Here is a 16,363-nt window from a genome sequence, read left to right on the forward strand (position 1 = left end):
ACACAACAAAAGTAGTGTTTGGAGGATAAGAGATGGCGCTGTAAACCTAAATATTAGGGAGCATTTGCTCTGTTTTTCTTCAATTTTTACTATTTACAATTTATTACTTTTGACAATTTTGCTATTCAATACAATTTTAATACAATGTCTTTCTATTTTAATATTTACATGCGCCGCTTATCCTTCCTTATTACAATGAAAGTGTGATAAACAAGTCTATTTAAAACAGGCAACTTCGGCCATTTTAAAACAAATATTTAATTAAACTAGCTTATATTCAAAACAAACTTACTGAAACAGTCCACAGGGCTCTACGACTGGGACTATAAATCTCCCGTAAGGGGGAAAAGTGAAAGTGAAAAAATGTGAAAGTAGTGTTTTAGAACACTGGACACAACTAATTTATAATTTTAAAATTGTTTTCCAAAGTGAGTTGTTTCTCCTATAAACAGTAACCCTAAAATTGTAGGTAAACATAAATTTAACATAAGTTTCAGAGGTATTACTTATGGTATAGATAGTTTTAAAATTAAGCCACAGTCGATTTCTCCCTTCGTATCTTGTTTCATACGCACTCATTTATGTTGTTGAACAGAAATAATCAATAGAGGGCGGTAATGTAACCTAAAATGTCCTGGCAGGCCAGTAGCCAGCCCCAAAATGTAGGGAAAGCGCGGTAGAAATTAGGGAGGCCCGATCCAACTATATTATATAGTTCATTCGCAAGTCTACCGTAAAAATTTTAGGGAGCTGGCCCCTCTAGCCACCCGTGGATACTAGTCTGTATCCTGGCAATACAGAAACGCGCCTTTCGTCAAATTTACTTTTGTTTCCATATTGTGGTATAACTTTTTTTTTGGAGTTCGTCAGTGACAGCCTTTGAGTGCATATCATGTCGAGGAAGGGCGTCAAGTGGGACTTTCTTTTCATATAAACTACACTTACATCTCTCTTTTTTGTGCATTTATTCGTTAGTACATCCACTTCTTCCTTTATACACTTTTTCCTTTTTCATTATACATTTCTTACTTCCCCCCCCCCACCTTTTTAACCATCTTCCATCTGGATACTTAGCCCTCTCTCACTGTCTGAATTTCTCTCCTGAGTTTGACTTCTCCTACTTTTGACGCGATCTTTTGGACATAAAAATTCTCCTTGTGAGGTAAAAATAAGACAATTTTATACTTGTAGCCTACATGAATTATGTCTGAGGTACTTATTTAACCCTTTGTGATTTTTGAGAAGAACTTTTCATCCAGTTGAGAGAGTTCGGGACAAGGTGGCGTAGTGGTAAGCAAACTTGTCTCGGGTTCCTTTTTTGTGCCATTTTTTCGTTTAATACAAGTACTGTTTGTGCTTTATTTTGTGTGGGGTTCAATCTTTCTAGTGTATGGACATTCCTGGCGGCTCTACTTTTATTATCTACAATGGATCTATTTTATAACCAGGAGCGTCATTTCAGATTTTGCTTGGGAAGGGGGGGGGGCAAGACCCCTTGATATAAGTAAAATTTCGCGTTTTTCACTGATTTACTACTATTCTATTGATAAAATCTATATACATCTCAAACTCAGGGGAGGGCAAATGCCCCTCCCTGCCCCCCTAAATGACGCCCCTGTTTATAACAATGTTCAACACGGGCATATTCGGGCTTATGTTCGCTCCATATTTGGTAACGGTGCGGACCACGTTTTTTTTAGTGGAAACAATTTCCTTGTTTAATACATTGAGACTCTTATTAAACGCTTGCAGGGACATGAGTTTAGAAGTAAATGCAAAGAAAACTAAATACATGGAAGTGCGTCGGGACCGGAATACAGCAAATTATGGATAGGGATGGTACCGAGACCGAGACCGAGACGGACTTTTATATACCGAGACGAGACCGAGACCGAGACGGACTTTTAAATACCGAGACGAGACCGAGACCGAGACAGACCTCTATAAATCGAGACGAGACCGAGACGAGACTTAGGTCAGTCTCGAAAGTCTCGGTCTCGTCTCGAATATTGATATAGATAAATACTAAAATTTCCTTTACTCAAAATTTGTTTCGTTGCTGTGTTAGATAATATGAGAACGGTTGACTGATGTACAGTGGCGTATTTAGGGGGTGGTTATCGGCCTCAAACCCCTCCCGAAATAAATTTGTGATAATTTTTTGCATTGCACGTACAACGCAAATGTTTCTCACTCGTTCCTCAAGCCTCTCCCGAAACAAAATTCACTGCTGATGCGAATAGAATTCTCTCTGTCTCTTGCCCTCCCTCCCCCCCCTCTCTCTCTCTCTCTCTCTCTCTCTCTCTCTCTCTCTATATATATATATATATATATATATATATGGTCGCGGTGCCACCCAGGTCCGCCCTGCATGGTTTCCCGGGGCCCAACTTTAATTTTAAATGGAAACAAGGAGTGAGTGGTACCTCGTTCGATAGATCTTGGAAAACTAAAAAGCGTTGTGGCAAAAGATCTTTCATATCGGGCACTGTATTCAAAATGGCCGCCAAGACATGTTGCCTCTATCAGATACAGTAAAACGTGCAGTACCACTAATATGAAAACGGTTGAACATAAATGAACCGAACAGAAACTCAAACAGAAAATGTCATGTGGCACATCGATTGATATTGTCGCGGAGACTCCCAGGGCCACCCTTCATGGGGGCCCAGGGCGCAACTTCAAAATTGTAAATGGAAACGGGGTGAATGATACCTCGTTCGACATATCTTTAAAAACTAAAGAGTGCTGTTGCAAAAGATTGTTCATATGGGTCACCGTTTTCAAAATGACCACCAAGACATGGTATCTGCATCAGGTAAAACGTCCAGTATCACTAATATGAAAACACCAGAACAAATATTCGAATAGGAAACTACAGAGGGTATTTATCATTCTATAGCTCGGGAATGTTGCAACAGTCGAAAAGATGATTAGAGTGAAAGTGCCATAATGGAAAGAAACAAATCTAACTCCTAGAAAATAATCGCTCCAACCTCGCTCCGTAAGTGAGTGAAGCGCGAATGATCAGTGAAATTGCAAGTGAGAGCCTTAGTTTTTGCAAATTGTATCTACGAAACAAAGTTATTTGAAATGTGTTGTTATTTTATAAGAGATAAATGTCTCTGTAATGGGATAACGTATGTAAAATTCTTGTTAAATGGTACCTTCCATTTTGATTGCAGGCAATAGTTTGATTCAAAAATGAATCAACTGAAATGCAAAACCAATTTGTCGAACAATGCAATTTTAGAACAATGTTTACAAACGTTGGTTTTGTTCAACAGTCGTCTGCATGATATTGGTCTACATGGATTTCCTTCTATGTTTTCTTGCATGTGATAGAATATGAGTTTCACTGAGATGTCCACAGTTACATTCCGAATAACTTTCAACGGTAATTTTAGTTGTGATCCTTAGTAACGAAACTGTACATACTGATGCAGATATGTCCCAAAAATCTTGCACGCAATGCGTTAAATTATTATCAGAGGCGAAGGGGCGGGTAAAATGTTGTTAAACTTGAATTTCACCTTATTTTTATTCACCTTATTTCACTTTATTTTTATTCATTATAGTACCAGTCATTTGTATACACAAGTGTTTCAGACAAACCATATCTATTGCAAATAAAAAGTAAGGTTCTCATTTGACATTTTACCATTCATTCCCGCTTCACTTACTTACGGACAGAGGTCGGTAAGTTCATTTTCTATCATTTCCTCTTTTGCATCATGTCAATTATACTTTAATAATCTTTTTCTTCGTTGCATTGTATTCGAGCCGTGGAATGATAAATACCCTCTGTGCTCTAATATACGAGTTTTATTCTATTCATTTATCTCCAACTATTTACATATTAGGGGTCTAGTGGTACTGGACGTTTTATCTGATACAGGCTCCATGTCTTGGCGGCCATTTTGAAAACGGTGACCGATGTGAAAAATCTTTTGCTACAACACGTTTTACTTTTTAAATATCTATGGAACGAGGTATTACTCGCCCCATGTTTTCATTTAAAATTTTCAAGTTTGGCCCTGGTACCCCATGAAAGGCGGCCCCGGGAGGCGCCGCGACAACACCATTCGGTGTGCTCCATGGCATTTCCTATTTGAGTTTTTGTTCGGTTCATTATGTTCAACCGTTTTCGAGATTAAAATGATTAAAATGGGCCATCATATATATATATATATATATATATATATATATATATATATATATATATATATATATATATATATATATATAGCCGCGGACACAGTATATGATCAAGGGAGGGGTTAAACCATGGTTTGCCGCTTTACCCAGTGTAAAGAAAGTAGGATTGAAGCCCATTTTATCCAGTGCATACCTGAGCGTTAAGGGGGGCTATAGTCCCTATAGCCCTCCCCTAGGATCTACTATATATATATATATATATATATATTAAAAATGCTGAATTTTTGTACCAAGTTGGGAAATTCTTTTTGATACTCTGCAATATCACTAGATAAACAAGCAATGTTGCTAAAGCAAAATAAAGTTGTATTTTCTCAAATTGCGCTACGTAAAGTATTACAAGTACAAAACCACAATAGCCCATACATTATTTATGTAGCTTGGAAATCTCTAATAACTCAAATGGCATGGACGGTGCAATGCGCAACTCAACTGTACCTTAGCGTCAAATACTGTGATCACGGTATAATATATTTCGAATGAATGAAGGAGCAAAGTTACAAGAAACGGAAAATTTAAATGTTTCTAAAGATTTTACTTCGAAAACGCGCTGACATATCACGTCTCATCATGCAGATGCTTCCAAAAGACTTAAATGCTTATAACGCCATTTACAACAATTGTTATTTCAAATCGTTTCAGAGATATCAAACACATTGGTAATGATTGTTATACTACTTAAAATGACACATTTTTATTAAATTTTTATAATGATTATTGCTTTCCTTTGCTTCTATAACATTACAACAGTTTTTGGTGGTTTTAATTACAACAAGTCGCAGTTATATTAATTTAAGCTGTTTTGCCCACTTAAATAGATAGCTAAATGTTATTCTAAATATGTGCAAATAACGTAGATAAACTGCAAAATATTTTAAAATTACTCGTAATTTGTTTTATGGTGCAAGAATGCTTTCAAGAGACGATGTTTTTCATAGTATTTGGGCTACTTATAATGTTAATGTTTAAATCTTCGTTTCAGCAATACATGTAAATGCAAATTGTAACTGAGATTAAATGTAACTGATACATTTTCAGTAACACTAGTTGTTCCCCTTAAGCCTTAGGCCTGGTGTACACTTTAGATTAAGATCGTGCTTAATTAAAAGTTCTAATTGCACCCTAATTACATTTCACTTGCTTTACTTTGACCACCGACCACCTCAAACTCCATCCATACCATATAGCTATGAGCAATTATTCAAGAACTTACAGTTAGTAATACACAGTGTTCAATTTTGTTTTGTTTTGTTTTAGTTTAACGTCCCACAGTTATGCTAGGGCGGCTACAGGAGACGTGAAGCTGATGATTATAGTGGAATCCGAACCACTTCGGTCGTTCAACTTTACCCCTACCGGAAATCGAACTCGGGACCACGCGAACCGAAATCAAGAGTTCTAGCCGCTAGACCAAATGGGGGTCCTCACATTGTGTTGATTTAAATCATTCAGTCAGTGGGTCAGATCCGATGATTAAAAAGTATTGTGTCTGTACTCCGAAAGTAGCGAATTCGAACTATTTGTAACCCAAATATATAGAAATGAATACTGATAGTGCTAATGAAATAATTTAATATGAGCTGGACGTATTGCAAGAAGAAATTATGATCGACGGACGACAACAATTCTAGACTGGATACCACGAGACAAAAACAGCCTAGGAAACCTCCGCACATAAGAAGGTGTGACGAAATCAAGAGCCACTGGAGGAGTAACCTGGAAAAGAATTGCCCATTAGATAGTTGTGGAGAATACTTGGAAAGACCTTCATCCAGCAATGGATTGATAATGGTTGATTATGATGATGGTGATATTTTATTATATCTGGACCTCGGAGGCAAACTAAACCAAGTCATAATTTCGTAATTTTACAGAAGCGAAAAACTGGTTCCTCAACTAAGACTAAATATATAACTTTTACTAGGTAAGGTAGGGTAAAAATGGATCCAAAATTCAATGAAAATTATAGAGCGAAAAAAGTATTTTTGACTATTCAATCCATCATGTTGCAGCAAAACTACGAAAATTAATACAAAAGAAAACTAGAAAGTTAAGAATCACTTGTTTTGGCGAGTGAGAAAAAATAGATACAGATAACTTGAATTACCTATATACTTATATAATATGTATATATTATAAAATTTGAACGTAATAAACGCAAGATTAGTTTTCTCAAATAAAGATTGCATGCACCATTGAGAGCTCAAGAATAAGATTAATCTATGTTACGGCACTGGATATGTGCTTCCGTAATGCATTACGACCTTATGAACTAGTATAAGAACAGAATGCACTTAAAATATGACGCGAACTATGCGAAACATCGGACTTTGAATCTAACTTGTTTTGTGATCCAACTTGAGACCTCACATAGCAAAGATGAGTGTAGTAGCTCCCACCAGAAGGTTCAGGACGTTTGTGTTAAAAAATTAAACACGGAGATGTGAAATGGTAATAAAGCATTTCATCAATTTCAAACAAAATACGTATATTGTAGTAATACTTTACCCTATTTGTTAAGATAATGAACGTTATATTCTGTTTTTTAAAATTACAGTCAAAGCAGAATGTATTGAATAATGAGAAATTCTAAAGATTCAATTTTGGTACTATTAAATACATTCGTGCTGCTATGTGTTGCGTTATCCGTTAGGAGGTATTGAACAATTCTGATTCAAAGGAAGGAAATAAACTACTGTATAGTACTGGAGGTAATTTAATAGAGTTTAATTGTATAGGCCAGCGTTTCTCAACCGGTGTGCCGCGGCACACTGGTGTGCCGCGAATAGGTCGCTGGTGTGCCGCGAGGAAATCGAAACAAATTATTAATTCTATGGAACCAAATTGCAAGACATAGGGGAAAATATATATTTGTATTTCACATTACTGTGAACCTCTACTATAAAACTACAATTTTAAGTTTCATACTGTGTTACTTTTCTGTACATTTTTAATGTTGGAAAAAGTATTTATCATTGTCATGACCATTGTTGCATCTTTATTGTTGCAGACTATTTAGTAACTTGAAATTTTAACATATCATTCACTAAATTCAACAAAGCAAACATGCATACAAATTAACTACATTTGTGTTTTAAAGGTATAGGAGATTTGTTTATTTGTTCGTTATTTAGTGATCTTCCTTTTTAGTGAAAGATTAGATACAATTTTAGAAAGAGAAAGTGGATTTTTAAAAACCCGAGTCCTATATTTCCTTGCAATTGTTTTCTATTTTAAAATTAGAATGAAAAATAAGCATAATGATTTACCACGGGGGGAAACCAGCGATCGACCTTTCTTCTCTCTAAGAAGGATAATCGCAGAAATATACCAAGGTATAGTAATAATAATAATAATAATATATATATATATATATATATATATATATATATATATATATATATATATATATATATATATATATATAAAATATGGGTGTGGCGCGAGAATTCAAATTACACCTGTAGTGTGCCGCAAGTTGAAAAAGGTTGGGAAACGCTGGTATAGGCAGTTCTGAGGCTATATGAGACAAAGTCTATTACTGAAAGTGAAATATGGGTTCTATTAGGGTTTTAGGGTGATATACACACTGATCATTGAACCTGGAATAAAAGCATTAGCACTAGCAAATTAGCTATGAAGAGGTACATCATACCATAATTCAAAATGTCATAAGTCAAAATGAAAGGAAAAAATAAGCGGAAACGACAGACTGTACGAGAATAATACTTCCACTATTTTAATTTCACACTATTTATTTCGAGACTTTCGAGACGAGACCGAGATTTGGTACTCGAGACCGAGACCGAGATCGAGACAAGCATCTGTCGACCGAGACGAGACCGAGACCGAGACTTACAAAGTTTCGTCTCGTCTCGTCTCGATACCATCCCTAATTATGGATGCGTTAAAATATTAAATAATACTTTTGATAAAGTGGATAGTTTCAAATATCTAGGATCAATATTAACAGACGAAAATCATATTCACGGAGAAATTAAATGTCGACTAAAAGCAGGGAATTCGTGTTACTATTCGGTTCAAAATCTCTTGTTGTCGCGAAATTTGAAGCTTAAAATATACAAAACGATAATCATGCCTGTTGTTCTGTATGGCTGCGAAACATAGTCATATACTCTAAGGAAGAAATAGACTGAAAGTATTTGAGAACAAGATCCTGAGACGAATATTCGAACCCAAGAGGAACGGGAATGGGGAATGGCGAAAACTTCATAACGAGGAACTACATAATTTATATGGTCTACCCAACATTGTTAGGGTCGTCAAGTGTAGGAGGCTTAGGTGGGCGGGTCATGTAGCTAGAATGGAAGAAAGTAGAAACGCTTTCAATGTCTTGAATGGAAGACCAATCGGAAAACGACCATTAGGAAGACCTAGGCGCAGATGGGAGGACAATATTAAGATGGATCTCGCAGAGATTGGAATACAAAGTAGAAACTGGATGCAGTTAGCTAAGGATAGAAGTCAGTGGAGAGCTTTTGTGAACGCGGCATTGAACCTCCGGGTTCCATAGGCCATAGAGTTAGTTAGTTTTAGTTAATACATTGTGATTTGCAGTTATGATAAGAACTTTTTTCTTTCGAAATAGGACTAGGTTTGTGAGTAGACCAAGATTCTTCCTAATTGGGGCCCGTATCTCCTAAGGCCGGCCCTAAAAATAAATTCAATTACAGAACATCACCTGAAAACAGTGTTTTTAGTAATATTAGTTAATTCTTATTAAAGCTTCCGTTTTTTTTCTTAATTTCGCCATTGTATTACGTATACGAAATGCATTCAAAATTTAATGCCCCAACACTTTTTTTTTTATCAGGGCTGGCAACAGACAGAAACGTGCTGTTTATTTTAAAATTGCAAGCATTCGTTGTCAATGCTTAACAGAGATGGCAACACGGTACGGCCACACAGAACTCTAGCGGCAGCAGTGAGAATGATGATTTATTTTAATACTTGACGATACTCGTAAAATGGCGATATTTTCATTACAAGAACAACGTGTAATCATTTTTCTCCATTTGCGTGGTGCAGCGACTAAAGATTACTCCATTGGTGTCCCAGACCAGGCCACAATTATTTTTTCAACACTGGGACTTACCTAGACTTTTTTTTTGTTTGTGTGTGTGTGGGGGGGGGGGGTACCGCGAATCTGTGTGTTTTCATTGTGCAGACTGATTCTTCGTTTCAGAATTGAAAAACGGCATTCATGTCTCATCCATTGGCACAATCGATGGAAAGAAAGTTCCATTTATGCCGTCATTATGCATCAACTTGCCTGATAAAATGCCACACGCGCAACCTTGTGGTCGTCCGTCTGCACTCCTGGCACCATCTGGAGGACACTTTTCGCATTTTCAGATCTTTATGCATAATTGTGTGCACAGATCCCATTTAAGTGCCGTTCACCCATTCGGGGAACGAATGATTACCACACTGTTCTAATGAAAACATTGCCATTTTATGAGTGTCGTAAGTATCAAACACAGCCATCACTCTAATCGATGCCGCTAGAGTTCTATATGACGTAGGTCTATGGTGCTCTGTCATAACTTGAATGCAGCACTTACAATTAGCGAGTAATCAGGACTTCATTACCCAGATAATCACTTGCACACGTCACTAATTATTCCTTAGATTTAAAGAGCGTTTCTCATTCTAATTTCAAAGAGTTAGATCTTTGACAGATGTTATTAGATAAGTTATATTATTAAAATTCGATATAAAATGAAATAAGATGCAAGTTTTTTTTTTCATCTAAATATAATACGACATTATTAGATTTTGTTACGCAAACTTTTCTTCACCGTTCAGAAAAGCTTACCCGATGAAAAAAAGAAGTCTAAATCCATTACTGTTATTAGATCGGCTCATTCCGCTAATTTATAATTGAAATCCTTATATTAAAAATATCAACGGTAAAAAAACATCCTTACCTTTAGAATCTTTGATCAATTACCTCTGTCGGTGATGTTTTCTGCTTTTCTAAGCACGTCAAAGTGTTTTGCAACAAGAAATTGATTGCTGTTTTCTTTTGCAAAAGCTATTATTTCATGGTTATGTTAATTTCTTTATTTTGTCCTTTAGAAATTATACCATATTTATTACTATTTTATTGTGCATAATACAAAGATTATGTAATAACAACGTACTTGATAAAGGAAAAAGGAAACTCATTATAATTCGATATTTTTTTAAAAAAATAAGCTAATTATTCATGCTGAAACTTAAGGCACATTCATTTTTTTATTGAGTTGCTTGTACAGACCGTCCGAAGGTTAAAGTCTTTACTTAATAAATTTTCCAATTTATGTTTGGACGAAAAAGTCAAACGAGAAGTGATAGAGAGGTTAATTTCTGAAAAAATCAATTGAAACGAAATTGTTTTTAGATTAAAACTATGCATTTAGGCTCTATCAGTTTTTTTTCATGCGTTACTAAGGTTTTCTCATGTCGTCTAGGAAATTTTGAGAAGAATCGTCTTGTGTCGACTCTCCACGAATTCTTTATTGTCTCGTCTTGATTCTCGAAGAATTGTTTCTCATCCCGTCTCGATTCTCCAAGAATAGTTTCTCGTTTCGTCTCTATTCTCCAAGAATTGTTTCTCGTCTCGTCTCGATCCTCGAAGAATTGTTTCTCATCTCGTTTCCATTCTCGAAGAATTGTTTCTCGTCTCGTCTCGATCCTCGAAAAATTGTTTCTCGTCTCGTCTCGATTCTCTAAGAATGTTTCTCGTCTCGTCTCGATCCTCGAAGAATGCTGTATTGTCTCTTCTCGATTCCTGAAGAATTGTTTCTCGTCTCGTCTCGATTCTCGAAAAATGTTTTACATCTCGTCTCTATCCTCGAAGAATGCTTTAGGGTCTCGTTCGATTATCGCAAAGTTTTTCTTTGCCTCATTTATACCTTTTCTTTTCACTTTCATCTAGTACATCAGAATCCTTTTGAATCCCGACAGGTCAACAAAGGGTGTAATATAACAGCATATAAATTACATTTATTATTGGAACATATTGTGTATTCATTTGCACCTCTTTAAACGTTGATAAATGTTGTTTGTTCTGTTCGTACAATCATTTTTTTAAATTTACTAGCTGAACCTGTGCTCTCTACACAGCGCATCATTCGCATATGAGCATAAATCTCCTTCTCATTCCTCACAACATATGTACATGTCCCTTTACAGACACAAGTGAAAGACGTCTTGATTTTTTTAAAAAAACGGCAAGGGGTATCATAAAGGGGAGATTTTTTCGATTATTTTTTCTCAATATGTCGCATCGTTTGCAAGATTTGAGCATACTTCCGGTTGGAGTTTCTAATTCATGTATGACCAGTGTTTTCTTTCTTCTTGCATGCAGTATGTAATAAGCAAATACATTACATATACAATTAATTATAATGTCAGTTATATATGGTGTTCATTGGGCAAAACACTCAAAAAATAAAGATTTATCTTAAGACTCGAGAAATGGTTATCCTTTCTTTTTCACTATTATTTGGCCATGGAACAAATGCCTGAGACATATACAGCCACAATATACAATATTGTGGTGTTGGAATGTATAACGCATAGGATATGATGCTTTAGTTTTTTTTAATTTCAACGCTTCCAGTGTACCTTAAAAAAAGTAATAAAGAAATGATGGCCATGTTTTTTTTTAAATATTCAATTAGAACTGGACACTCTACGCAAAATTTCCAATCGATCAGTGAAAACGTCATATTTCTAGAGCCTGTAGTTTCCGAGATCTTATTGTCGAAAGGATTGACCACAAACATATAAACATAGTTTAAAAGAACTCCGAAGATGGAAGCACAATTCACATGCATTGATTTTAGAGAAGGCTTATTAAAATACAAAGGTTTTGGACAACAATTTTATATCATAAACATTATGAAAAAGATATAGCTAAGTAATTTAAACTATTTAAAGTACAAATACTTAAAATGTTTGTCTCTGTTAAACGTGAAATCACACATAACCGTAAATGAAGATTTGAAAGCCAAAGTTATAGGTCGGAGCTCAGGCGCTTTTAACGTTCATCATCACATACTGAATCAAGGAGCCTAACCTCTCTTGTGTCAGTTAATGTGGTAGCTAAGACCAAGTGTTGCAATACGCATTTGTGAGCAAAGCACGTATACAGCACTTAGAGGATTGACGGAAGTTTTCACTTTCGGAGGGCAAACTTGCTTTTTGAACTTCATTTCATCATCTTTTCTTTCACATTCATCTTCATTTGGGCTTAGGCCCTAGGTTACCTTCTTACGATGGCGGACTCTGGCATCACTAACGGGCAATCGATTCTCGGTAGACATATAGGATTACCAGCCTCAGTTCCTACAAACGCAAGCTCTTCACTTGCTCAAGCTGCATCCGTTGGACCTTCGAGGCGCACTAGACATTTCTCATGGGGAAGTCAACCGGTAGCGAGTTCATCTAGGGATAGACATCCATCCACTGAATCTACCCAGTCTGCCAAAAGACTCCGCGGTGAACCCCATTCTATTAACATTCAACCAATTCACGTCGACAACGCCATGGACACGGGACCACCATGTTCAGAATCATCATCAGCTTTTCTCGGCAGAACTCCAGACCAGTGACGACGCTAGAGGGGGGGCAAGAGGGGCGAGCGCCCCCCTGGTAGCTACTTCTGCCCCCCTGACTGCCACCTTGACTGCCCCCCCAGACTCCTACAATCTTTAAACATTCTATATGTAGTATTTTATATCAATATCATAACCAAGCTCATTGTCAAATTGTAGTCTACTCTCCATGCATTTACTATGTGGCAGATTAGTCCTCAAGCTTTCTTCTTTGAGCGTCTGGGTATGCACGCATATTTCTGTTTTCTAATTTAGCGCCTTTTGAGGTAAATTTCAGTTATACTTCTTTCTTATGATTTTTAATTATTGTGCCTAGCGAACAATAGTAGATTTGGTCGACTTGTTTTCTTCTCATTGGATCAACTTCGATTGGAAACAACAGAAAGGTAAAACCAGTTACGTAACTTGTTTGTATTTATCCAGGTTTGAAGTTTTCAGTTTCATATTTTGTTTTATTTAAAGGTTCTATACTTTTATTTCTTGAAACATTATTCTCGGCTTTCAATATTCGGAGGATGGGCTTATAACAGCTTAATTTGCGACTACCAGAGCTTCATTTTTTGAAGAAAAAAAAAGTGTTTTCCCATCCTGCAAATAATAATAAATGTATGGAATTAAATCGATTATTTTTTTTAGCTCCCAATAAAACGTATTGTCAGAGTGCTGATCTTTAGTTAGTAATTGGTATGTACTAGTGTTCCCTTACTTATTTTGTTTCAAAGTACTGACATGACGTCTACCATATTGACTAGAAATATACGTGGAGCTGCTGAAAACTTCGTAGCCCAACCCAGGAGTGCACGTGGAATTGTGAAGTTTTACTTCTTCTACACTTCCCCCGAGAGTCAATATACTACCTTGTACAGTGCTCCATTTTTGCAGAAAAGTTAAAAAATCTGAAGATTTCCTCCCACCACTGTTCGTAGCACTATCCTTATCAGATCTAAAATGGCGTCATTTCAAGTGTTATTTAAGTTTGGGAAATAAGTACACGTAATAGTTAGACGGAGCTAAATCTGTGGAATAAGAATGATGATCTAGACATTGAAATCCTAGATTATGCAATGTCAGTTGTGTTCGCAGGGGCTTGATGGACAGGTGTATTCTCCTGAAGGAACAGAATTCCTTTCTTTTCATTTTCCGCGGCGTTGAACTTTGAATTTTTCTTTCAGTTTTGTAAATAATGTAGAGATTCTGGATTAAATATCTGACCGTTGCGGAGGTAGTCTATGAGTACAACTCCATACTTATCCCAGAAGAATGTTGCAAACAGTTTCTCAACCCACTTCTGTGTCTTGAACTTCTTGGGGCGATGGAGAAATGAGTGCTACTACTCCATTGACTGTTGTTTCGATTCAGGATCATAGTGGTACAACCATATTTCATCTATGGTTACTATTCGTCAGCGAAATTGATCAGCATTACGGTCAAATTGGAAAAAGACTTCTCTTAATGCCGTCACGCTTTTATTCTTCTGACAGATATTTTGGGAACCCATTATGTCGAGAACTTGAGCGTACCCAAGCCATTCTGAATTATGCCACAGACGAGTTCCAAAGAAATGCCCAGAATCTCTGACACAAGTTTTGCTGAGAAGGTAAAAACTGAGAAAGCGGGGTGCAGCAAGTCCTCAGACTATAATATGTATATCGTGAGTTTATTATACACTTTAAAAACTATATAAATAATAGCTTAAATTATTTTTGTCATTCAAAAAGTGGGGTGGCCTAGACCCTCCGGCCCCGGGCTATATCCACCGCTGGCTGAAATGCTGCAATTTTCAACAATAATGTCACAAATTGCATCCGTGATTTCGGGAAGAGTCATTGCTTTTAATCATCCTGGATGTAAAGCATAATTTGTTGAGAAATCATCACGTTTATACAAGCCACTCACTTCTTCACCACTGTATATAACGGAGGAGAGTCCCGTGGTGTTTCACTGATTTTCTAATTAATTTACTTCGGTGACTTTCCTTGGTGGAACAAAAATGTTATAACAGTTAGGATCTGGAAGTTCGTGAAATTATCTGTTTGGGCACACATAATCACTTCAGAGGCCTGAGAAACAATAAGAATTTCATTATTAATATGAAAATTTGTATTTGTACATACAGAGATATGTTTTTTTAAACTACGGTTTCATTTTTCTACCTAGTACCTACATTCATTCGGGATTGGACTAGGACATTTTCAGCAGCTCCTCGTAAACTCTCTCTCTCTCTTCTCTCTCTCTCTCTCTCTCTCTCTCTCTCTCTATATATATATATATATATATGTATGTATAAAGAGAGAGAGAGAGAGATACGTAGCATATGGTACTAAACGAATGTGTTAATTGTAGCATACGCAAAAGTAATTCAATTTATGTTTAGGCTTCATAAGTTTCATTGAAAAATATTTCATGTGCAGACGTTACTTATTTGTTAGTTACAAATTTTACTTGAAATAACTTTAATTTATAATCATATAGGTCTAATATAAAAACAGCAACGAAATTACACAATGTAATGTAAAGTAAGTCAAACGTAATAAATATGTCATTTTTGGTATGGCAAATAGCCGCCCCCCCGAAAATGTATCTGCCCCTCCTTTGCCCCCCTAAGAACATAAAGCTGGCGTCGTCACTGCTCCAGACCCGGTTTATAACTTTCTCCTTACTGATTTCGACTCTAAATACATACATCCAAAGATGATCTTTATGCAAATCATTAAATACGTACCACGTGCTAATGTTGAACAAATAGTTCACACTAGAAATAGCTATATTATAAAGTCAAAAGGCCCGAATTTTGGCACCTACTTGAGAAACAAGGCATCCTACGAAATATTTGGGAAAAATGCCAAACTTGCTAAGAAAACTGATTCTAGGATCAAACAACCTCCACCTCCGAAGAAAATACCAATGCTGTCCGTGGTCATTCGTGGCGTCCTACCTGAATTTACAGATGAAGAAGTTCGTGAAGAACTTATTCAAGAGGGCATCAATGTTGACAAATGCATTCGTATCAAGAATAATTCAAGCCCTACTTATATGGTTCGGGTATTATCCCAAAACCAACAAGCCATTGATCACTTATAAGCCTACGGTGCACCCATTTACAAAAAGATCTATAAGGTAGAACCGTCAAAAACTCCTGGACCAGTGCTTATCAGATGTGAGAAATGTCAAGCTTATAATTCTCATTTTACAAACTCCTGCCCTAATCAACCTAAATGTGGCTATTGCGGTGAACAACATAACACTAGATTGTGTAAAAACCAACAGCAACCTCCAAAATGTGCCACGTGCGGAGGCTCTCACCCCACTTACAGCTATCGCTGCAAGGCAAAGCCTCAGGCAGAACCTACTCGTCCAGAGTTTACAGCACCCCTCCGAAGTTCTGACAGGCCAACGCCACCAGCGCAATCAATTTTACACCCTGTCAGTGTCGAGGATCTTCTCCGCTGTTTGACTATAATGCTTCAAAACATACTACCTTTTGAACGTGATCATATCATTAGCACTATTAGTGACAC

The 16,363-nt window shown here is 36.6% G+C and overlaps 1 protein-coding gene across 1 annotated transcript in view; it reads right to left on the reverse strand.

The window, feature by feature from the left end:
- Positions 1–9,726, reverse strand: part of LOC145662171 (putative 1-acyl-sn-glycerol-3-phosphate acyltransferase acl-2) — a 91,933-nt gene extending 82,207 nt beyond the window's left edge. The window contains exon 1 of the mRNA XM_081727916.1: positions 9,666–9,726. Within this exon, the coding sequence (XP_081584042.1) occupies positions 9,666–9,726 (61 nt within the window). The remainder of the gene's footprint in view (positions 1–9,665) is intronic.
- Between the last annotated feature and the right edge of the window lie 6,637 nt (positions 9,727–16,363).

Source organism: Thermobia domestica, chromosome 1, assembly GCF_964235325.1.
Source record: "Thermobia domestica chromosome 1, izTheDome1.hap1.1, whole genome shotgun sequence".
Lineage (NCBI taxonomy): Eukaryota > Metazoa > Arthropoda > Insecta > Zygentoma > Lepismatidae > Thermobia > Thermobia domestica.